We start from the raw sequence: 25650 nt of genomic DNA, 5'->3' as shown, positions 1-25650 counted from the left end.
ATATTTTCTTCCAAGACTTGTACTTTTACAGGCTATCCTAGGATAGGAATGAAAAAATGTTTAAAAAAAAAATTGTAAGTAGTTACGTTACAAGAAGGACTGCACTGTACCTTTTCTATTTTAAAAACACTATCATGAAAGAAAGTAATTGAAACTTAACTAAATTAACTATATCATCTTCAGTGTTGTATGAGTTACAATAATATAACTTTAAAACAAAATTTCATCTGTGTGTGTGTGTCAGATGCATGTACTTCTGTAGTTGGATTTTAAGAGATTAATACAATCAAGGTAATTCTTACATTCATTGTACCTCTGTCTTGCTTTAAAAGCTGGGCTTTCCCTACATGACTCATTCTTTGCTAAGCAGACACAAATCATTGTAAAGCCTTTCAGACTGGATACTATAGCAGCTTTGATAAGTGAATTAAAAAAAGAAAAGTACAACAGGATCACTGCAGTACCACACAAGACCATTACACCTTCCTTTAAAAGCAATTTAGTTATGACAAATCCCTTTTTCTCAAGAATGATAATATTCCATGTCAAAAACTAAACAGTAGTGTGACAAAACTAATTTTTCCACTCTCTTCCTTTACTGATGTCGTGACACATAGTTTTTAATACCAATGACAGTGTTCAATTTTGTTTTATTTTCTTATAGTGGAACAGTCAATAACAATTCATTTCCAGCCTCATGCACTTTAATGAAAACTAGATTCTCTCTTCAGTGAACCAGCAATCTCACTTCTTAAATGTAGAGAAACTGTTATATGTTAAAAATCAAGGTCAGCATTTACATAGATTAAGAAAACAATACAGAATGATACTACTCTGTTTTAATCCAATTTGTAATATGTCCTTCCAGAATAAATTGAAGATAAAATACCCATATTATTATAGAAATACATTTTCAGGAAGATTAGGTAAGAATACTGGAAAAAACTCTTCATCATTTTCAGGTAAACTTCCAAGCCATTGCAAAAATGCATCTCTCATTACACTTATGAACAAACAGTGCCTGGAATGTGTAATTCCACTCTTACCATCAAAGCTCCCAAATCACTGCTGTTTCTGTTCAGATACCATAGTAAAATTTTTGCACAGTCAGTTGACTGTTAGTTCACCTACTCTCTAAGCTTGCCAGATCAAGATGCTAGGATGGGACAAGGCATCAGTGATCTGTTTCAAGAATGATTTAAAAGAAAATTCAGTGTCATGCAAAAAATTGAATAAAGAGTTGAATGATGGCGTACCTTTGCCATGGCATATACATTGAGTGAATATTTTAAAGTGACTGACCATTTCACTGCTTATGTCCAAAAATACTGAAACAGAAATGATACAGAAGATTCCAGACAGTGTAAAGTTTGTTGATAACCACAATCACTTATCAAACAATTGCTTGTTTTTTCCCAGCTAAGAATTATATTGGCTTACCTATGCTCAATATTTATCCTCAAATATAATTCCTTTGTCCTGAAAAAGTAGTTCACTTGGTATTAATTTTGCACATTTATAGATCGAAGTTTCCAAATAAGAGATGAAAACTACTTAATCTACAAACAACATGGAAAGCAATCATATAACTTCATAAATGGGACAAGGAAGAAAACAACATACCTTTGAACACTGTTTGTGATTCTGGCACCAAGCAAGTGATCCATTGTTCTGAAACACAAATAAAAAATACATGAGTATAACATCTTTTTAAGAATAGATCTGATCATCATAACGGTTTCAAACAGAATTAACCTTGCAGTTCTTTTTTAGAGCATGATGTATCACAGCATTAGTAACAATTCTGAATCCACACTGCTTGTGCCCAGTAAAATGCTCAGGCAAGTGTAAGCGGATCTGAGAAAAGCTAGAAAAACATTTTATCATGCAAAGCCAAAATTTACTCAAGTCTCCTCTTAGTCCACTTTTGCGAACACTCTGTATCTGGATTTACCAGCAAGACAGCAAAGGTAACACTTTATATAAGAAATCGATATGGATGTGTAGTGATTCATGAACTCATTAGTTGCATTTCAATATTACACAATACTTAAAATAAATTCACAAGGAAACATAATGAACAGCCTTGAAGAAAATAGAATAATGGATTAAACGTGAACTGCATTTACCAAAAGTCAACCATGACAGTTTTGTTTAACATTTTCACAAGATAACACATTTCCCTGATCAGGAATTCTCATCAATCTTAACCTGCAGCAAAACAATGAATTCAGTATCATGTGCAAAATAATTTTTTAATCTAAGGAAAATGAGAATATGAAGAAAATAGAAAGAGAAACTTGAAACAGGCTTGGCTACATTCATCAACCTGCTACTTTACTACACCAGCTCATAAAAGGTTTGGAAACAGTATTTCCCAGTAAAAACCATAGTTCGGGAAACAAATGTTTGTGGGGCTAACAAAAGACAAAATATTCATCCACTTTCTGTATTGAGGAGGATAGAAAAAACAAAAGGAAGACCTCGGTAATCATATGGACTAAACACTGGAAATAAGGTGTAAGACTGCAAGTTCATGGACTTGAAAACATACATATATTTCTTTCATTTTTGCGAACTCATCAGCTGCAAAGAGAACAAAAAAAAAAATATGGTGAATTATGGTGAAAAACACAATCTGACTACAGTCCAACAACAATGGTAAGTTCCATGAGACAGTAATAGGACACCCTTTCCAATGAATGAGGCCTGGTATTTCCATATGGAAGAATTAATGTGACTGTATTGTGCCTTCACCTTTTGAACTAACTATAGAGTAATATAGATACAGTTATGGATGAGAGTCACAAATTCAGGTAGGCCAGAATACAGCAGGATTAGCAAAACTACAGGGTTTTGTTTGTCTGCTTAAATAAGAGGATATGAAAATTGTGGTAACCTATAAATATTAACTTTTAGCTATGTGTTCTTAAACCTAAGGCAAAAATACTATTTGGATGCATAATCCAAAGGCAGAAGTATATGTACTAGCATGCACTGTATTCAATCCAGCTATACCAATCTGTCAGCAGAGCAGTTCTGTTCTCAACAGGGCATATTAGTTTGAATACACCCACATGTTGCCACAGTGATGAAGCCAGTGGTTTCAAGGTGGCTCCCTCCTAAATAGTGTTTGGGGAGACAGTATTTGTGCATGCCTTCACCCAAGCTCCTAGATTTGCTCAAGTAATTCCAAAAACCTTTCCTGCCGTCCCAGGAATGATAGAGATAGATAAAGGCCTCTTAAAATGATGAAATCTGATTCTAACCTAACACAGGTGACTCTAATTATACAAACAGGATATAACATTGTTTACACTCTTAGACAAGCACACAAAACAAAATAAATTAAAAATAAATAAATTTAAAAAACAGAGAGTTATTCAGACTAGGAAAAACTTTCAATTAGATCAACCATCTAACTGAGGACACCTCTTTCCTGCATTTAAAGGTAGGAGCACTGCTCACTAAAGATGATTTCCTAAAAATACAGCAGTGAGTCACTCCTGAAGGCAATTCAAAATCACCTTCCAGGTTTTGATTGGCAAGCAAAATAAAAAGAAGGAAGAAAAGGTAATTAAGCTACAAACTGGTGTTTCAGCCATGTAAGATAAATCAGTGTCATCTACATTTCTAACACTAAGGGTATTTTATATTGGATGAGAAGTCATTAATACAGATTTGGATCAGACAGACCGGGAAGTCCAGGAATCAAAACAAGGCATCTAACTTGCATGTTATTCTTGTTCCTTAAGCACCACATTTCTATATATGTCATTTTCCTTTTTTTTTTTTTTCATATGAGCTCTAAGGCTAAAATTTTCTATTCCTGTGTTACTTAAGAGGCTCTGGGAATAATAAATGTAAAGACATATCTACTCCTTGCCACTTCTAAGCTCATTTAGGAGCAATCTCAAAATTGTAGTTAATATAATTTAATTTCAATATTTTATGAATATTTGTTTAGTTTTATCATCTCAGCAGTTTACTATGCAATCATTATTTGATTTTAGAATACCACTTTTTTCTGTTTTTCACATTACCATAGAATTTAGCTAAAATTGAGATTTGCTAACATAAGAACAGTTAGCCATGAACAACATGTCAGGTCCAACCCCTAAAAAAAGAAAGAGACATACATAGAAGAAATAAAACTTTATAACAGCCGTAAATAACACATGCTAGTGGGAATACTTTAGTATTATCCTCAACACCATATGAGGATTTATTATCTCCACTTACAGATCTAGCCAACAGTAATGTTAAAACAATATTTTATGTGCTGCTTCCAATTTATCCTCCCTTTCTTCTTCATATAAAATGTGACAGAGGTAGCTGATTGCAATAACAGATTAGTAGTAGCTCACCACTTTATTTCAGTTATGCTACTGCTTTCCACTGAACTAGAAAAAGCACTTCTGTTTTTGAATTACATCTGTTACTTGAGACAATAAACGCAATAAATGTCCAGATGTGTGGCTCTCCTTCTTCATAATGTATAATGTCTAGCAATGTTTTCATTTCTCCATTAAAAACTATTATTACTTGAATTAAAAAGTAAGTTTAGCAAAACATAAAAGTACTGTTTAACAACCTTAATGTTATACAAACTAACATATGAATGACTTTTCACTGTACAAGGTGAACGCAAGTTCTACAGGCTTGCTTTGAAGAAGGGTATGAGAGGAAACAAGAACACTCTTCATTCTCCATGTTAGCAAATAGATAACCCAAGTTACACAAATATTCACTTATCTGTTTTATTTTTCCTGTTTTTAATCCAGTATAGTTGGCAGAAAGTCTAATTTCAAAGAATCAGAAATCTCGTGTTTTATCTAGAGCATTTTGCATCCCAAAAATCCTCGGTTCCTTCACTTCCATTTTTCTTCAAGCCAGTTCTGATGAGACTTACACCCATGAGAGTTTTGACTTGGTCCTTTCTTTGTTTGAGGGCCTTCTGGGATGCAAGCACACACTGCTGGTTCATGTCCAGCTTTCTGTTCATCAGTACCCCCCAAGTCCTTCTCTACAGGACTGCTCCCAATGATTTTCTCTCCTAGTCTGTAAACACATCTGGGATTGACCCAATCCAAGTGCAACACCTTGTACTTTACTTGATCTTGTTGAACTTTTTTCAGTTCATGTGGGCCCGCTTCTCTAGCTTGCCACCATTTGGATGGCATTTCTTCCTAAATCTACCCACTTTTTAACATGGAGGGTATCTTCCACGTCCCTCCTGCCTTGCCTATCCCTTCTAAAAAGCTTGTAGCCTTCAACTGTAGTATTCCCATTGTGCAATTTATCCCACCATGTTTCTGCAAAAGCAATGAAATTACACTTTTCTAATTGCACCATGGTTTTCACTAGTCCATGCTGCATGAATTGGTGTAGAGGTACTTCATCTGGGTTACTGTCATCTTTATCCTCTTGGAGGAGTCTTCCCAGATTCCTCTGTGGCAAATCTGAGGCTTTCCTCTGCTGCTTCCTAAAGTCACAGCATTCCTCAGCCCTTTTCTACCATTTAGAAGTACTTCCCCTCCCCCCATAAAATTTAAAGCTCTGATGATCAGCCAAGCCAGCTTCTTGTTCAGTATATTCTTGGCCCTCCTGGTCAGCTGTATCCCATCAGATGTCCATATGCTCAGTCTCTTGAAGGTCCAGTCAAGATCATCTGAAATCCTGAGCATGACACTATCCATGCAGTCATTCATATAACTGGTCCATTCTCTTCCTTCTACCTGTCCCCAACCAAAAGGACTGAGAACACTACCTGTCCTCCCAATACTTTCAACATCATCCCAAGAAAAAGGAAGTCTTTTAAAATATTTTGTAATTTCCTAATTGAAGCCTACTGTGATTCTGCTTGAAAGAGCTGGGATAGACAGCAGTTCTTGAGCTTTATCACACCCAGTAGCCTCTTCCTAATATCCCAGATGCAGGCTCCCAGCAGGCAGCAAACCTCTCTAGAGGTCAGCAAATAGATGCCTCAGTGCTCAATTGATTACAAAAACCAAGAAGGTAGTAAGAAATCAGACAAATATAAGAAAATTTATCATTCAAACTAATCACGAAAACACAAACAACTACAACAAGCAACTACATGGGCCATAACAAGCCAATGCAGCAGAAGAGACTTGGGAAAGAGTAGCTGGTTAGTGGCCAGGTAGAAAAGGACTTAAAGAGTCTGGTTGACAGCCGGCTGAACATGAACCAGCTGTGTTACCTACGTGGCCAAGAAGATCAGCAGCGCCACTCTGGTCTGCATCTGAGATATATGGCCAGCAGGACTAGGGAAGGGATTGTCCCTCTGTATTCAATGCTGCTGAGATCACACATCAAGTATTTTGTTCCATTTTGGGCCCCTCACTAGAAGGATACTGAGTTTCTCAAGTGGGTGCAAAGAAGTGCTATGAAGCTGGTTACAAGTCAAGAAAACAAGACATATGAAGAATGGTTGAGGGAATTGGGGTTGTTTTGTCTGCAGAAAAGAAGGACCAGGGGAGACATCATTGCTTTCCACAACTACCTGAAAGAAAGTTGCAGCAAGAAGGGTGTCAGTCTCTTTTCTCAGGTGACGAATGACAGCACAAGTGACAAGGAAACAGCCTTAATTTGCACCATGGTAGGTTTAGATTGGACATTTTGAATAATTTTTTTATTGTAATTGGCTGTTCACAGAAGTAGTGGAGTCCCCAACACTGGAGGTATTTAAGAGACATGTGATTATGGTTTATTGATGGACTTGGTAGTGTTAGGTTGATGTCAACGGTTTACGGGCTGGTTCGGCCCGGTTCCGTGACTAGAAGGGCGGAGGGATCCGCAGATCCGCGCCCCCGGAAAAAAAAGAAAATAAGGGACCCCGAAATAATTGAAAACAGTGGCAACAATCTGAGGTAAAACAAAGTAATTTACTAAATATGGTATCAACAGAATTTTATAAGGAGAGAGAATGTGAAATTGATGGTGGATCGGCCTTACCACAACGCTGAGATGAGAAGCGCAGGCAGAGAAGCGCAGGCGAGAAGCGCAGGCAGAGAAGCGCAAGCGAAGCAGCGCAGGCAGAGAAGCGCAAGCGAAGCAGCGCAGGCAGAGAAGAGAGCATCAGGTGACCTTGCCGGGAGTTATATCTCCTCGCTGACCGCAAAGCCCCCTGGGGAAACGTAGCTGCTCTTCTCCGCTGGACAGGCACCCGGAACTTGAGCATCAGCAGTCAAACCCCCAGTACATTGCATGATGTTATGATGTGGAACACCGATAATGAAAAATCATGAAACCATGACATTCCACCCCTTATTCCACATCACTACATCATGCTTAATATAGACAAACAAAATATAAACACACGCACTAGGAATTACTGACTGCACTCCCTCAACATCAAGTTCCCTTGCGGTACACATTGAACATCCCCGTTTTCCTGCATCACCCACCAAGTGGACCCAGGTCCCTGGGCAAAAACAGTTCCACGAAGAGGTTTGTCCTTCTCAGAGGCTGGAATAACCCAAACTGCCTTTCCCAACATATTCTTTACATGTACAACAGGGACTTTATCTCCCTCTACGGTATGTAGGGAGCTGGACTGGGTTGGACCACCACGATTGATAGATCCTCTGGTATTGACTAACCAGGTGGCTTCTGCCAAATGCTTCTCCCAGTGCTTAAATGTACCGCCTCCCATTGCTTTCAGCATAGTTTTTAACAACCCATTGTATCGTTCAATCTTACCTGAGGCCGGTGCATGGTAGGGAATATGGTAAATCCACTGAATACCATGACCTTTAGCCCAGGTACCTACAAGAGAATTTTTAAAATGAGTCCCATTATCTGACTCAATTCTTTCTGGGGTACCATGTCGCCACAGGACTTGTGTCTCAAGACCTAGTATGGTATTTCGGGCGGTAGCGTGGGGTACTGCATAGGTTTCAAGCCACCCAGTTGTTGCCTCCACCATGGTGAGCACATAACGCTTACCATTACGAGATCGTGGCAAGGTGATATAATCAACCTGCCATGCCTCCCCATATTTGTACTTTTGCCATCGCCCTTCCTCCCAGAGAGGTTTCATTCTCTTGGCTTGTTTAATTGTGGCACACGTGTCACAGTCGTGAATGATTTGCGCAATAGCATCCATAGTTAAATCCACCCCTCGGTCTCTAGCCCACTTATATGTCGCATCTCTCCCTTGATGGCCTGAGGTCTCATGGGCCCATCGGGCTAGAAATAATTCACCCTTGTTCTGCCAGTCCAGATCTATTTGGGCCACCTCAATTCTGGCAGCTCTGTCTACCTGATGGTTATTTTGCTGCTCTTCAGTAGCCCTATTCTTGGGCACATGGGCATCTACGTGACGCACCTTTATAACCATATTCTTTATTCGGGCAGCAATATCTTTCCACAGGTCAGCAGCCCAAATAGGTTTACCCTTTCTTTGCCAGTTGTTTTGCTCCCACTGCTGTAACCACCCCCATAGAGCATTTGCCACCATCCACGAGTCAGTGTAAACATAAAGCATTGGCCACCTCTCCCGTTCAGCAACATCCAAGGCCAGTTGGACAGCCTTTACCTCTGCAAATTGGCTCGATTCTCCTTTTCCTTCAGTGGCCTCTGCAACTTGTCGTGTGGGGCTCCACACAGCGGCTTTCCATCTGCGGTGTTTCCCCACAATACAACACGATCCATCTGTGAATAGGGCATATGTCTTCTCATTTTCGGGTAGTTCATTATATGGTGGGGCCTCTTTAGCACGTGATATCTCTTCTGCTGGCGGTGTTCCAAACTTTTTGCCTTCAGGCCAGTCCATGATCACCTCTAGGATTCCTGGACGGTTGAGATTCCCCATCCGCGCTCGCTGCGTAATCAGCGCAATCCACTTACTCCAAGTGGCATCAGTAGCATGATGGGTGGAGGGACCCTTTCCCTTGAACATCCAGTTCAGCACTGGCAGTCGAGGTGCCAGAAGGAGCTGTGTTTCTGTACCGATTACTTCGGAAGCAGCCCGAACCCCCTCATACGCGGCTAAGATCTCCTTCTCAGTTGGAGTGTAGCACTCTTCAGACCCTCTGTACGCCCGACTCCAGAATCCCAGGGGTCGGCCTCGGGTCTCTCCTGAGGCTCTTTGCCACAAACTCCAAGTGGGACCTTTCTCTCCAGCAGCAGTGTAGAGGATGTTCTTCGCATCCTGTTCCATCCGTACTGGCCCCAGGGCCACGGCACGGGCTATCTCTTGTTTAATCTGCTCAAAAGCCTGCTGCTGCTCAGGACCCCACATAAAATCATTCTTCTTCCGTGTCACCTGATAAAGGGGGCTTACAATGAGGCTGTAGTTTGGAACATGCATTCTCCAAAAACCCACTACACCCAGGAACGATTGTGTCTCTTTCTTATTAGTGGGTGGAGACATGGCACTGATTTTGTTGATCACATCTGTTGGGATGTGACGACGGCCATCTTGCCACTTTATACCTAGGAACTGAATTTCCTGGGCAGGCCCTTTCACTTTGCTTCGCTTAATAGCGAAACCAGCACGCAGAAGGATCTGGATTATTTGCTCTCCTTTCTCAAAAACTTCCTTTGCTGTGTTGCCCCACACGATGATGTCATCAATATACTGTAAGTGCTCAGGAGCACCTCCCTGTTCCAGTGCAGCTTGGATCAACCCATGGCAAATGGTTGGGCTATGTTTCCACCCCTGGGGCAAACGATTCCAGGTATACTGAATGCCCCTCCAGGTGAAAGCAAACTGTGGCCTAGATTCTTTGGTCAAAGGAATGGAGAAAAAGGCGTTAGCAATATCAATGGTGGCGTACCATTTGGCTGCCTTTGACTCCAATTCATATTGGAGTTCTAACATATCTGGCACAGCAGCACTCAATGGGGGTGTGACTTCATTCAGGCCACGGTAGTCCACCGTCAGCCTCCATTCTCCACTGGCTTTACGCACTGGCCATATGGGGCTGTTAAAAGGTGAGTGAGTCTTGCTAATCACTCCCTGATTCTCTAGTTGGTGAATCAGCTTCTGAATGGGGAGCAAGGAATCCCTGTTGGTGCGGTACTGCCGTCTGTGCACCGTTTTTGTAGCAATCGGTACTTGTTGCTCTTTCACTCGTAGCAACCCCACGGCAGATGGATCTTCTGACAGGCCAGGCAAAATAGACAACTGCTTAACACCTTCTGTGTCTACAGCAGCTATTCCAAAGGCCCATCGATACCCTTTGGGATCCTTAAAATATCCCCTTCTGAGGTAATCAATACCAAGTATGCATGGAGCCCCTGGGCCAGTCACAATAGGGTGCTTTTGCCAGTCTTTACCAGTGAGGCTGATTTCGGCCTCCAACATAGTTAGCTCTTGGGAACCTCCAGTCACCCCATGAATATAAATTGATTTTGTCCCTTGGTGACTCGAGGGCATTAGAGTGCACTGTGCACCAGTATCCACCAGGGCCTTATATTTTCGTGATTCTGATGTGCCAGGCCATCTAATCCACACAGTCCAATAAACTCTATTATCCCTTTCCCCCCCCTGGCTGGGGGCAGGGCCCCTCTATTTGTTACCTTCATTGTCTGCAGCAACTGGAGCAATCACCTTTTTGGAGAAGTTCACCTTGGTGGTTGATTTGTCTTGTAACTCTCTTACCCGTGCTTGAAGTACAGGAGTAGGTTGTTTATGCCACTCCTTCATATCTTCTCCATGGTCACGTAGGTAATGCCACAAGGCAAAACGTGATGTGGTCTTACTGTTGTCACTTGCTCGAGCAGGAGAACGTCTTCTTTTGATGGCTGAGACATTAGATGCCACCGGCTGGGAGGAAATCAAGTTGATGAGCCCCTCCAATAGGCTGTTTTGGGAATTCTGGTCCCCATTTGATGTATCCGTTACCTCCATGGATTTATCAGCTTCAGGCACGGTTGATAGTTTGTCTATTATATCTTCTTGTTTGTTTTCCATTCTGTCCAGCTTTTCAGCTACCTTTGTAATGGCTGAAACACAAGCTCGCAGAGGGCTTAAATGTAACTCAAAGTCTTGAAGTTTATTAACCAATTCACTTATAAGGGGTCTTCTTTCCCCTCTGCCATACATTGCTGCAAATGTGCTGGCGTACCTTTCTGGTGCGGTCTTTGTGAATGTACGCCACATGTTTGGTGTACACCTGACTCTCTCGGGATCATGCTCTTGGTCTGGCTCGTCAGGAATGAAATCGGGGCTATGTAGCATTTCCACCACAGCATATTCTCTTAAATAACAGATGCCTTCTTCCATATCAGCCCATTTCTTTTTCTCAGGCATCAGATCATCTTTGAAGGGGTATCTTTCTTTTACAGCTAACAACATCCGCTTCCAGAGGGTAAAGGCCTGGTTCTGGCATGTACTAATACCTCTGTCAATGGCTGAGTCCCTGGCAATGCCACCCAGTTGGCGAGCTTCTCTACTATCCAGCCACACACTGTTGGCCCCATTGTCCCAACATCGAAGTAACCAAGTGGCAATAGGCTCATTTGGGTGACGTGAAAAGTCTTTTCTCAGACTTCGAATTTCATTCATTTTCAGAGATCGATCAACAATAGTAACGATATCTTGCTCACCTCTTACTCTTTCGGGACTTCTTGTTGCCCTCATTGGCGCCGGTGACCGTGGTCTTACTGAGGGCCCCTCCCCTGGACTTAGGGGTGCTTCTTGTGGATCTTGTAGCCACTCCTCTGGACCTCTCTCCTCTTCTTTCTTCTCTTCTAACTGAGTCGAGATTCGTTTCATTTTCCGTCCTCTTACAGGGGCAAGTGACATCAATTGTGGTGCTTCTTGTAGTTGATCAGGTTGGTCAGTTCCAATGCTCTCATCCTCCAGTTCAGCTCGGAGCCTGTCTCGTTCGATTATGAGAGTATCTAGCTCAGATTGGAGGGTGTCTTGTTGAGATTGAAGACTGTTGAGTTTGGATTGCAGGGAGTCTCTCTCAATTCGGAGGGCATCTCTCTCAGATTGGAGGCTGTTTCTCTCGACCAGGATACTCTCTCGCTCATTTTGCACTGTTTCCCTGAGACTCTCCTTTTCAATTTCACAAACTCTCTCCCTCTCCAGGATAGTATTGAATAAGGCCCGGTAAGCATTAGCCAGGCCCCAAATAATTTGGGCCTCCTCAGATCTTCCTGAGCCGCGACATTCCTGTCTCAAATATCTGTTTAAATTTTCAGGGTCTTTCAGGTGTTCTGGAGTAAAGTTCCATGACACCGAAGATTTCCATCTCTCTAAAGTCTCACCCAGGCCTCTCCACATTCCCTGCCACTCAGTATTTACTGGTTTTGGGGCAGACTTCCTCAAAATATAATAAATACTAATAATAAGTGAAATGGTGAGCAGTACATTCACGGAGATTAATAACGTGATCAGGTGAGCATTGAAAATCCGCATAAAGAATTCAAAGGAGAGGCTGGAAACCTGCTTAAAAATCCCCAACCCTGTAAAATTAGCAGCTCCCTCTGGAATGGTATGCCACATAATATGCAGATGCCACATAGTTATTTCCATCCATGTTTTCAATTGGCTATATATACCTATTGCTCCATAGAGCAAAGTGGTGAACTTAATTAAGGCCCAGTATGTTTTTAGCATTAAGAAAGAAGAGACAGTGGCATGCAGCCCCTTAAAAGGCAGTTTCAGTAGAGAAAGCATTTTTTCTCTTTTTTTTTTTTTTTCTTTTACAGAAACAAGATAGCAAGGCTCAAAGTTTACAAATATCCTAGAGTATTGGCCGTCCGCCTGGACTTTTCAAGGTCACGCTTTCAGACAGTACTGGTGAAACAGATAAACTTTCCCAATGAAGCTGTCTGAGAGCGGAGAGAGAGATTTGTTCAAAAAGCTAAAAAGCAACTGTTGCCCGCATTCTCCACCAAGAATGTCAACGGTTTTCGGGCTGGTTCGGCCCGGTTCCGTGACTAGAAGGGCGGAGGGATCCGCAGATCCGCGCCCCCGGAAAAAAAAGAAAATAAGGGACCCCGAAATAATTGAAAACAGTGGCAACAATCTGAGGTAAAACAAAGTAATTTACTAAATATGGTATCAACAGAATTTTATAAGGAGAGAGAATGTGAAATTGATGGTGGATCGGCCTTACCACAACGCTGAGATGAGAAGCGCAGGCAGAGAAGCGCAGGCGAGAAGCGCAGGCAGAGAAGCGCAAGCGAAGCAGCGCAGGCAGAGAAGCGCAAGCGAAGCAGCGCAGGCAGAGAAGAGAGCATCAGGTGACCTTGCCGGGAGTTATATCTCCTCGCTGACCGCAAAGCCCCCTGGGGAAACGTAGCTGCTCTTCTCCGCTGGACAGGCACCCGGAACTTGAGCATCAGCAGTCAAACCCCCAGTACATTGCATGATGTTATGATGTGGAACACCGATAATGAAAAATCATGAAACCATGACAGTTGATGGTTAGATTTGATGATCTTAAGGGGCTTTTCCAATTGAAATGATTTTATGATTCTACTTGCAATGAAATTGATTAATTGGTATCTGTAAACAGTCTGAGTCTAACTACAAGTTAGAGAGGCAATGAAGACTCAGTCTTCATCTATCTACAATCTGTCCCAAGCAACTTGAAACTAGCCCTTTACTGGAGCAGTGGCAAAAAAGAAAAAAAAATTATTTCATTTATATCCTCATCCATAATTAATTATCTTTTAGAACATATAGTTCTTCTTTTGAAGTGCCAAACATCAGTTGTGAAAAAAAGAATGAGCCACTTAATCTGAAATGACAATACCCAGTATCCCTTCTACCAGTTTTAGAATTCTCTTCTCACCTGAAGAAAAGTGTATATTCAATGCACTTTTGAGTGAAATCACTATCTCTCCAAATGACCTCTCTAAAACTTCAAAATGACCAAAAAAAGCATAAGAACAAGCTCTTCCAGCAAGCATAAAAGTGAACTTGAAGTAAATATACAAAAAGAAGAACCAGAGTCCCACACATCTCTCCTGGGCTCTGGTATTTTAATTATCTTTTTGCATACAAATAACTGGCTCACTTTTTTTTTTTTTTTTTTTTTTGGAAACTTGTCTGAGAAATGAAAAGAGCAACCTTTTTATGTAACAGCTAGAAAACTTGCCACAGAAGTGTCTCACCAATCCAGAATAAATTTAAGGCACTTATGCCCTTTGAAATTACTTTTCAACATGTTTGAGGCAAGACTGAAACCTGACCAGAGAAACTAAACCATCCTACACAAACAAGTGCATGAGCAAAGTCATAAAGCCCAATTACAAGGTCTGTCTCTGGAAAGCAAGATTGCTACTTAAAGGACAATTTATGCAAATATGTTTTAGTTTCTTTACTTCTAAGTATTTCCCCCCTATAAGGCAAGTTTGAAGATCATCTCTTGGGGAAGTCATGGAGAGAAAAGGATTAGTATTCGATGATACCATCCATAGAACACAACAGAATCCCAGAAATATTATGGTTCCTTGGCTTCCTTCAAGGGAAGATACATTCAATGATCCTTCATATAAACAACTGAAATGTATACATTTTGTTCCTCTTATAAAATTCCCATTTTGTTATAAATTACGCCTTAATGAAAAATTAAATTCCTAGCAAGGCATTCATCTTGCTTTCTAATGGTTCTAATAAGAAATTAAATTGTACAAAGCAAGAATCAAAAAATCATAAAGTGAACATTACTGAGCAGGACCATTTCTCACTCCCAGATAAACAGCACTGGCATTTGCATATATAGCAACTGTTTTCACTATAATCATTTGAGTGAGATGCTTCATTCCATTCCGATAGAAAATGACTAGACCTTGGTCAATCACGCTTTCATCACCGCTAGGCTATATTTAGCCATGTGACAACTCCAGCCACTACTAGAAAGTTCCAGGTAATACAAAGCAAGTGGTAAGCTGAGCTACAGGTGTGCCTGGCTCTAGCCTTGCCTCATGGACACATTCCACATCCCTTTAGTTAGTAGTGCATCTTAGATGTACACTGCAGCTCACCTCTGGCTCTTTCTCCCAGCTGGACTAGGGCCCCTGCGCTTAGGCTTCATCTTGATCCCAGTCTCCATCCCAGTCTTCTTTTTTCCTCAGACTGGAACTCCAGCCTGGCTGTGGCTCAGTGCTGTGTCTTGTCACCTACACCTGACACTGCTTATCCTGGGCAGGCAGTCATGGGCTGTCCCCTTGGAGAGAGCACTGCCTGCACTGGGGAAATTTTTGGTTCCCTGGCCCTGTGAGGCAGTTGTCCTTGTTGCAGCCAGCAGCAGGAGACTGCTGGAGCAACCTTCATTTTTCCCTGATGTGTGAGAAATATTCCTTGATCTCATTAGTAAAAGCAAAGGTTAAAATTTCAACAATAAAACCAAATAATCACCTAAACCACATATATATAAAACAGTAATACATGTAAGACCTATCAAAACAAAGAAAAAAAAAAAATCACTTAATGAGACACTAACATAAGAGAACACGTTGTTTTATGTATTACCAACAGGCACTTGAGTAACTTCACAGTGAGTGTTTTATATTAAAACTTGTATAGATATAACAAATGAACCTTAACTACGTACATTCCTCTGCCATCCTACAAGCACAGACAACAGATGTAACCCTTTTCCTTTCTTTCCCTCTTCTTTTTTTTCTTTAAATTAACCAATGAACAGAAGAAAGCATTTTAGAACAAATATCTGGAGACTTTCTGTTACTGTACCTAGTCCCCATGGTCCTTCACAGTAAACAAAACATACATCCTACTTAATAGAGTCCACTTCTGTACTTAAACTGCAGAAAAGTAAATGTCGGTTATTGGTTAACCCAAAGTAATTAAGTTAAAGAGGTGACTGAATGTGAGAAATAGTTATAAAACTGATCTGCCTTACAGTTGGCTCTGATTACATAACTGCAGTTTGTAAATACAAACCAAAGTTAAATTATCATGGATAACAGCTCGAGTAACACTGCAGCCTAATTTTAAACATCTGCACTTACCACCAACAAATGCATATCACCAACAATTTAATCAAAGTATCAGCAGCACTAGTCTTATGTTTTCTTTCGGATTTAAATTGATGCCACAATCATGTAACACAGTAGCTCCGATCACAATGATATTGTGAGTTCCTCTTGTGGATGTGTGGGGATGAACAGAACTGTATTGAACTTAACATTGCATTGATATTTTCCAAACAGTTTCTCAAAGTCGTCCTTTATTATTGTACGTATTACAGAAAGTTCTCATAAAAGTTTACATTGAAATATGTAAAGTCACAACTTTATATGCGTCAAAAGGAAAACACAAAGAAAAAAGAAAAAAAAAGTTAAGATCTGAGTAATTACAAAAACTACTGAGTAAAATAAGCAAAATTACCACCTAAATTGTGAGAGAGACACAGCATTATTCATCGTGTCACTATCTTATTAGTATATAATTATTATATAATATATACCTATATTAGTAGGTTCCTAGAAGGCAGTGATCAAAACCCAAAGGTCATTACCAATGAAACAGCAAGAGATCAGTAATTTCAAGAACTACTGATTTTTGTTTTGATGCGTTGCTTTGATTAAATTTGTACCTCCAGTATGCAACACTATTTCTCTTTTTACAGTAGTGCCTTCTCAAATGGATAGAAGAACAACTAAATAAACACAAGCTGTAAAAACAAACCAGCCGCAAGAATCCTTGTGTCTCACTTGTGAGTTATGACTGCCTTCTTGTGGTTTCACAGACTTCACTGTTACCACTTCTAAGACTGATCTCAACCGAAGTTTTATTCTATATATCAAAAGTTTATATCAACTTACAAAGGAAGCCAGGATGAAATAAACTTTACTAAGCAGTAGGAGGAATTAAAGACACTGACACAAACTTGAAGACTTTAGAAGTAAATACAGAATCTCACAGCAAGACATACACTTTGGGCCAAATCTTGCATACATTTCTTGAGGTTAGGTAATCCAGTTGAGATGAACAATAGCTAATCTAAAGCATGAATAGGTAACATAAATAAGTCTCATTGATTAATTGTTTCTACGCTCTACTTCAAAATCCCCACCCTTCCAACATATTTCTTAATGTGACCTTTCTAACATGTCATAAAGTAGGTTTTGCTACACAAATGAAATGATAACAAAAGTGTATGCTGATGGGAAATAAACACTTAACAAGAACAAAATAGACTGTAAAAATGCTTTTACAAAAGATGATGTAGATGTATATGACCTATTTAAATATGCTTTAGAAATAGAAAAAAAATTGAGAAAATGTGAACAATTTACCAAAAAAGCAGTAATATTCCATGTTTCATGTGTAAAAGTGCTAACTTATTTGACTTTATAACTGAAAAAGTCAGTCCTTATAACTATTCTGTTTAACTACAAGATTGTTAGGTAGCAGGGTGATTCCCAATGTGATGTGGTATATTTTCACAGGCTTCATTCACCTGCATTTCTTACCAGCTGATCATTCCAGGGTCAGCTACAAATACGTAAGGGTGTCTCCACGCTAGGAATTAGATAGAGTGAGCCACAGCATATCTGTTGAGCAAAGCAACTGGTGTTGACAGATCTAAAGCCTGCACTAGATGTATGCCAAGATTCCTTATCTTTCAGATGAGTCTGGTCCCATGGACTCAATTCCCATTAACTGTTACAACACATTAAGTTCCCAAAGATCACATCTTCCAGGAACGTTCATCCAGAAGAAGCCTACTGCATGAACTCTGAAGTTGGTCCACGGTGTTGAAAAAGATAATCATGTAACTCAAGAGTCTCATTCCAAACACACACTCTGATCCACATTAAAAAAACATGTATAGACACATCTGTGAAACTTCTAACAGCTCCCACAAACACAGCAGAGAAATATTTCAGTTGTTCCGTCTACACTAGATTTTCCTCATAAGCCATCTGATTTCATAGCCATTCAGAGCATCCACCATTCCTTTCTGGATTTGCAATGGGGTAAGGATTCTGGCATCTTACATACTGAAGAAAATAAAAATAAACAAAAGAGTAAAAAACACACATATTGTTAGATCATCTAAAAGATCTAACATCTAAATGTTACATCTAAACATCTAAAATGTTTAATATAAATAGTTTAACTGTATAAGAACATGGGATACTCCGTGCAGTTTGTACTCTCATGAAGTAATTTCTGGTTGTAAAACTACTAAATGCATTGTGCTACATACTGACCATGGGATATCTTTCTGCATTTTCTCATGTTCTGTTCTGATATGTATGTGAGGAATGTCATTAATGCTTATATCTTTGACAAAAATACATTAACACAGCTGCCCTTACCAATATTGACAGCTCTTTGTTACTCACTTTGCTATGACTCAAATAGCGGTCAGTATCAAATTTTATACTCGCACTGTTGTACTTAACCTACCAATCATTTCCGATACAATCATATGAAATTAACATGATACATTTCAGAACTCACTTTATTTGCCTTTTCTTATTAAAAGTTTCCAATATACTAAATATTTCAAATATGAATTGGTAGCTATATCGACTAGAAGCTGGCAAATATACCTATTTCTTTTTAATAGAAAAATATGTTTCATACATTATCTTTCCCAACAGAAGGAATTTGTGACAAATATTCCCTAGGCTATTCTAATTATCTTGATATATTATTACAAAATTTCTCCTTTCTGAATTGTGAAATGTAATAGCTCAACAAACATAATTACCAAAATACATACTTTGTTTCAATGCCCCAAGTTCATTCAATATTGTAAAAGCGTGTAGAAAAGTGTTTAATCTCAGCATTAAGAAAATAGTGCAAGAAATAATCATAAAGATTAAATACGCAGTCTATAATTTTGACTACAATTACACATTGGTGTTCCCAAAGATCCACATATATTTATAAATATATTTTTCTGCAAAAAATCCTATTTCCAAAGACTGTTACTGCATAGCATTGCTCTCAAAAGTAACAAAAATCAAAATCAGCACAGTTGTTGTAGATCTAACAGTTGTATGAAACAGTTTTGGTTGTTTTTTTCCCTGTTGTTTATAAAAGATCAGGCTTGGTGAGATGCACTTCATCAGACCTGGGATTTCCTAGTGACATTTGGACAAGTTTTCTGCAGTAATCCAGGAAAGAATGGCTCAAACGAAAATATCTCTTGGACTCGCACACAGTATAGCCTATCTTCAATCTAGTGAAAAGCAAGATAATAATGTTAACATATGCTCAGAAAACACTAATTCAAGGAAACATATGTCAGCCACACAAAAAACTGCTTTCACCACAACAGTTAAAGCATCACTTCAGGAAGAAGTCCTATTTCCTAGACACGTTTTAATTGCTGCAGTTTTTCAGTATGTCTGCCTTGATTGTAGGCATTACAGGAAGACAGGCAAAATGTAATGGGTATATTTTAATTAGCCCACAAGTTTATTATCTCATATATATAGCATAACACAGCTACTAATCACACTCGTCTCTCCACAGCTTCTATTGGTTTGGCCCTCAGCCAGTCCCTTCCCAGTTCAGTTCTCTGTTGTGCAGGAAGCAATCTACACTACTGCATTATTAAGCCAATAACAAAGAGGATGCCAGTTGCAGCCACGTATCACACCAGATGATAAATGTCCCTCCCCTTAGTTTATCATTTAACAAAAGGGAAGCTATGACCCCTTTCTCTTGTCTTAAGTTGAGTGCTGCTGTCTCTCACCAGCTCCCAGTCCTTTAAATCTTGTTCATATTTGTGCACAGACCACATTTTTACTTGCACGCTCTTTTAAGGAACTGCAAAGGCTCACACAACAACAAAGGTTGCAATGGCATTGAGTTGACAATGGATGAAAAACAGGCATCATGTGAAGTTAGACACAGTAGAATGGGACATATGAGTCTTCCCATTTGATCCTAGCTGGGACCCTTCTACCCTGCACAGACGTAATATGCTTCTGACAGAAGAACCGCTTTTAATTCACACTGCAATGGATACAATTCGTTTTTTCCACTTAGGAGCTTCCAGATTGTTAAGAACAGTATGCCGTTTCATACACAGTTGATACAGTCCAGTCTTCTACACCATCCTGCAACCAATCTTAAATTGTGAGAAGAAGGACAGATGAAAAGGAGAGGAAATGAACGTAAAATGTTATTGCTTGAGAAAGATACAAGATACTAAAACTATTCATAATGCCTGAGCTACAGGGATATTAACTGGATCTCTCTACAGTGCCAATTTTCAATGGAAGTTCTAAGTTGCCACGTCGTATTGTGATAAACCTTTCCATAAACAGAAAGTCCTTTCAAGTGCCTGTTTTCAAAAATACAGTCTGATAACTAGCTAATGAAGACATACCATGAAGAAAAAATAAATCTCTCTTCAAGACAGGACTGAAGTATTTGTCATCAACACACGTCTGGTTGCCAGAGATATAGCTGCTATGCATAGCAATCGTTTCCTGATAAGTATATCATGTTTCAGACATATCTGGCATTAGGTGAAAGAGTTTAAAATTTAGACAGCTTAATTTGTGTTCAAGTTATTGAAAAGCTTGTAACATGAGAGGTATCAAAACTCAGCCTAAGTTCCAATCCAAGCCACAATATTTTTGAAGAGTCCAGTCAATGTAAACAATTAGACATACAATTTTTGAAAAAATTCCACTAGTAGGATCAGAGTAGTTCTGAAGTTTAAGATTTTGTTTTGTATCTTCAATCTAAACAAAGAACTATAAAGGAAAATAAAATAATAATATCCACATATTACAAGCTGAAGTTTCTACAGCTGAGATTAATACCAATTATCAACATCTTGGCTTATCAGTAGACTTTTTCTACTAAAAGTTTGTTTCTCTTTCTTAATATTAAATAATCTGTTCTCACAAAAATGACATATTTTAGTTGTTTCATCCTTGGAAACCAGATACTGGCTTCAGGAACTCTATCCCTATTGCATTGTTACCAGTCTTCTCACCTGTGTAAAGCAATTAGGAAAGACAGTGAAGTGAAGTGGGTTGTGATACTACAAATATGTTGATAATATTCAGGTTTCTTTTTCATTGGACTGAGGAGCTCTGCTTGACTTGTTTTCTCAGTGGGAAGGTCATGGATGAGAACAAATTGACTGAGGCTCGATCTATACCAGATGGATCTACTAGGTATGAGTAGGCATCTTAGGGGGATGAAAATTTGACATCTGCTTCTATTATTAAGAGGACAAGTCATGCCTGTTGATGAAGCTTACAGGGATGCCTTGAAATCCCCAAGGGCACCTGAATCAGTAACTGGGCAGTATCATATTTGATAAAAAAAATATTTACTGTCTTTGTATGTGAGTGATATTCTTAACCCTGATTACATCAAAGTGTCTCTCTACCTTTTTATACAATCTGAAAGAATCACTTCTAAAAATAGCTCTGCTTGAAGTCAGGGGTTTTTGCATCTGGTAAATAGGTGGCAATTCACTTTTACTTTATCCTAATGGCATAGTAGCATTTACTACCACAATTAATCGTAAAGGAAGATGTAAAGATTAATTAAGATGATATTTAACAAATTCATGTTAATATAAACAGTATATTGGAAATTATCTTTATGTGTGTATGCACACACACACACAAATTCTGAACAGATAGTTCCCATACATTGTGTACTGGCCTAAGAGTATTTCCACTCAAATCTCTAGAGACATTACCACCAACTGTAGAGATATCACACTCAGACCAGTAATGAAAGCTCCAGAAAAATTCTGTATTAAATTACTGATCATATAAATGAAAGAGCTGATGAATATCTTTCAAAAAGCTAAAAAATCTCCAGCTAATGAAATTACAGGAACTTATACTACATTAATGTGTAAAGCTCTTCAGTCTTTAAAATTGAGTCATGCCTTCCACCCTAAAACAAAGGCAGGCAACATATATTTCAGAAAATTCCAGATGTTCATTTCTTTCTACAACTTGGAAAACAATTGAACTTCAGTTTAATTTTCAAGTCGAGTCCACATTTCTGCTCTTTTTTTCTACTTGAGCAAAATAAGGTTCATGGAGGCTTGAAGTAATTATTAGTTTCTGTTAAGCATAACCGCTGCTGAAATCATGGCTTTGGTTCTGTCTAGTTCTCAAATGTATGTTTGTGTTTATCTATGCTTAAGCAAAATTTTTCACAAGATGAGCTAATAAGCTGCATGTGCGATATCAAATGCACTCCTACTCCAGTTGGTCAATGAGGATCCACTGGATGAAAAATTCATAAAATTTAACAAAAGCTTACAATCTTTCACATTGTTCATTCAAATTTATAACTCAAAATTCAACAATAAGTGGCTAGTTGCAAAAATCCACATCCTCTTTCTCTCCCGATTCTGATAAACATCCTATAGCTGATAGTAACTACTATATGCAGAGTCATACATCTCAATAATTGAATGATTTTTGCTTCTTTCTGACAGTTTGTTAATGCCAAACATTCTTTCCACCTATTGCAGGTCCAGAATGACCAAAGGGGAAAGAAGCCTCAAGCTCAATACATCCATTTCCCTTCCCAAAATTGCTAGATATTAATCAAATGTCAACATATAAACTCTTTATGACTAAGAAAAATAGGGACAGATAATGATGTGATTCGTTTTTATCTAACTATAGTTCCACAGTAACATGATTTTATTGTGTTTATAGGAGTTATAACCTTCATCTAATTGAAAAAAAAAAAAAAAACACAACACCTTATTGCATTAGTTTCTATATAAGAACATCAATTATGAAAAAAAATAATAGTCATTGTATAAGGACTCCATTGTTATCTCTCCTCAGATTTCATCTATTTGTTTCCTTACAACTTTATCCATCCATGTTTTAAATTCCAACAAAATCCAAAGCCCTACGGCAAGTGAGGTTAAGAAACAAATTTACAGTTCTTAAGATCAAAAAAGCCTAGAGGCCTGACTGGAATGTTTTTGTTGTACAAAAATATTAACAGTTTAAAAACATTACCAATTCACCAAAGATTATATATAGCCCTATACCTGTGTTTTAAAACATGAGATGAGAAATCATGTTCATGGGTATGAAGTGCAAGTTCTTCTTTTCTTGTTTCTTTTATTTTTATTTTTTTAAATAGAAGTCAATGCAAAGATATCTCCCCAAAGAGTAATCCATAAAGAAGAAAAACAAAGCTATTGTTATAAATTCCAAGAATGAGAAGGAAAATCAAACTATGTTTGCACTGTATCAAATGAGCGCATTATTCTTTTATAATCTTCACACCAACTTTAGTCTCTGGTTCTGTGAAAAGAAGACATCTACTTCAAAGCAATCATTATTTGCCTTGATTATCTTGTTATACCCATAGCAGCTAGACTGGAACTTTCACAGGCAGCAAAAGCATGTTCTCTTTACTACCTTGGCTAAATGTGCAGTTTGACATGTGACAGTAGGGAATTACAATGGCAGTAGTTTGTCAAACTTCTGACTAGGAAGAGAAGAACTTTGCAGTAGACACAGCCTAGTATTATGCCTAAAGAGGCAAACAAGCTTTGTCTAATGTATGGAAATACACCATGCGCACAGCTCTTCACTCATCACATGACCAAACTTCCTGTGTATGTGCAACAGAGTAAATCCAGCACTTCTGAAAAGGCATGGAGGACACCCATAAGAGAATACAAAGTTTTCCCTGAAAAACTGGGATCATTATTTAATCCAAAACACATGTAAGCAAATCACAGTATTGATTAACTCAGGGAAACAGGCTGCCACCAACAGAACCTATGTCTGGTTGAAAGCTCTCTGGAGTAACATGATAATGTTCAGAAAGCAAAAGTAGCCTCTTCCTTTGTACCTCTTTTCTCACAATTCATCAGAGTGATTGGTCATGGTTAAAGAATCTAGGAAAGACAAAAAAAAGCAAGCTGCCATCATCCAGACACAGCTTAACTGCCTTCAACCTGTCATGGTACTTTTAGTAAAGAACTGGACAAAACCAAGGTGAATAGAAGTTAGCCAAATGTCAGCACAGTTCTCTGACAGGGTGTGCACTTAAGCATCCCTAGTCTAGAACAAACTAATTGCTTGCCTTGGACAGGTAAATGACAGCACTATGAATTAACTAGATCTTCATGGTGAATTCTCTTGGAGGTACTGCCTGTGAGCATTCTTCCTGAAGAAGACCAAAGAATTTTCAAACCACATTTTTTACTAACCTACAAATAAAAATAATTAGCCTTATCAAATCAGGCAAAACCAAAGCAGCTCAGAATTAGCTGACATTAAAAGTATTCACAAACAATTCTTACTATGCCCACTGTATCCATGACAGAGCAGTTCCGTATTTTGAGTCCTAGTTTCAATTAATTTACTCTTCAGTTTCAATAAATCAATAAAGTCCACAATCTCCTCTACTCTGACACAGTTTCTTTTCTCAGCTTTGTCTTCGCCAGTGCATGCTTACTGGAGGTCATCTTTGTCTAGCTTTCTCCCTTTAGAGACTGTCTCTTCATTTGCTTCTCCTTCAAGTTCTGGGCCATAACTTCCTCTAGTAATCACAGCCGCTGCCAGGAGATTTACTCCTTTTGCAGACTGAGCCAAGTCACTTCTGTTTTAAAAGATGATAACGCAAAATACAAACCAATGGAAAACAAATAAATAAATGCTAAACATGCAGTGTTCATAAGGGTATAAGACGTAAATGTTTTCCTGTATTGCATTTTTGATTAATAAGTACATTTAAATCATTTAGACATCAAATCTCTTTGACAGTCTAGAGAAACACCGATGAGAATACAGTTAAGAGAAATCAATAGAAATTTTTATATAAGCTTTAGGCAGAGATTGTTTCCCAAATCTAGAAATACCTGGTATTCTTTCTGGTGGATGAAAATGAACATAGTCTATTTTCAAGCTTTAAGGGTCCTCTTACCTTTCACCACCTCTAGTTCTCCACCTTCATATCCTGTGATCTCTCGGACATTAAAGGATCAAAAAAAAAAAAAAAAAAAAAGAAAGAAAAAGAAAAGAAAGAAAGGGGATACAACTACATTTGGGCTAGCATGTTCACAGCATTCTTCTTTGCTGACAAAGGCTGCATAGGTCCAGTGTTTATATATGAATCTGATCCAGCTGAAATCAACAGTAGGCTTTTCATAGACTTCAAAGGTTTTTGAGATTTAAGGCCTTATAAGGCTTAGCTATGAGAAAGATGAGAAAATGAAGATGCTTGATGTAAACTCCTAATCAAGAAAGCTTTTGGTGCAAGGTTTATATTTGCTAAGCACTGATTACTTAAAATCTTTTTGAATGCATATTTTCTATTATATCATAGTCTCAATCATTAATAGTACTTCTAATTTTTAAAAATACAGATGCAAAAATAGTCATACTTTGTTTCTCTGTTTACAGAAGATAGAGATGTACTCAAATCCAGAAAGCAAAAAGTCACACAGAACTGCTAACGGAGATGCAGACCAGCTTATGAATAATAATCTCTATTTGTAGATACACACAAATTCAGAACTCAGTCTTAAGAAATTTGCCCTTTGCAAAATGACAGATGTTCAGCATCTAGGAAATCAGTCCGGTTTTCAAGCTGTCTGAGGAATGCATTGTTTTTTTTTTTTCATTACAGGACACTTAAACCCAGTAACAGAGACAATAGTTCAATAATACTATGAACAGTACCTAGTTTATAGCGTATCT

At 38.6% G+C, this 25650-nt stretch overlaps 1 protein-coding gene across 1 annotated transcript in view; it reads right to left on the bottom strand.

Annotated features, from left to right (window-relative positions):
* ANOS1 (anosmin 1) overlaps positions 1-25650 on the bottom strand; it is a 136023-nt gene that overhangs the window by 102990 nt on the left and 7383 nt on the right. Inside the window, exon 2 of the mRNA XM_085212661.1 lies at positions 1624-1671. Coding sequence (XP_085068787.1) covers positions 1624-1671 — 48 coding nt within the window. The remainder of the gene's footprint in view (positions 1-1623; positions 1672-25650) is intronic.

Source organism: Meleagris gallopavo, chromosome 1, assembly GCF_905368555.1.
Source record: "Meleagris gallopavo chromosome 1, MGAL_WU_HG_1.1, whole genome shotgun sequence".
Taxonomy (NCBI): Eukaryota; Metazoa; Chordata; class Aves; order Galliformes; family Phasianidae; genus Meleagris; species Meleagris gallopavo.
Note: the sequence above shows the minus strand (reverse complement) of the source record. Positions and strands in the feature narration are given on the sequence as shown.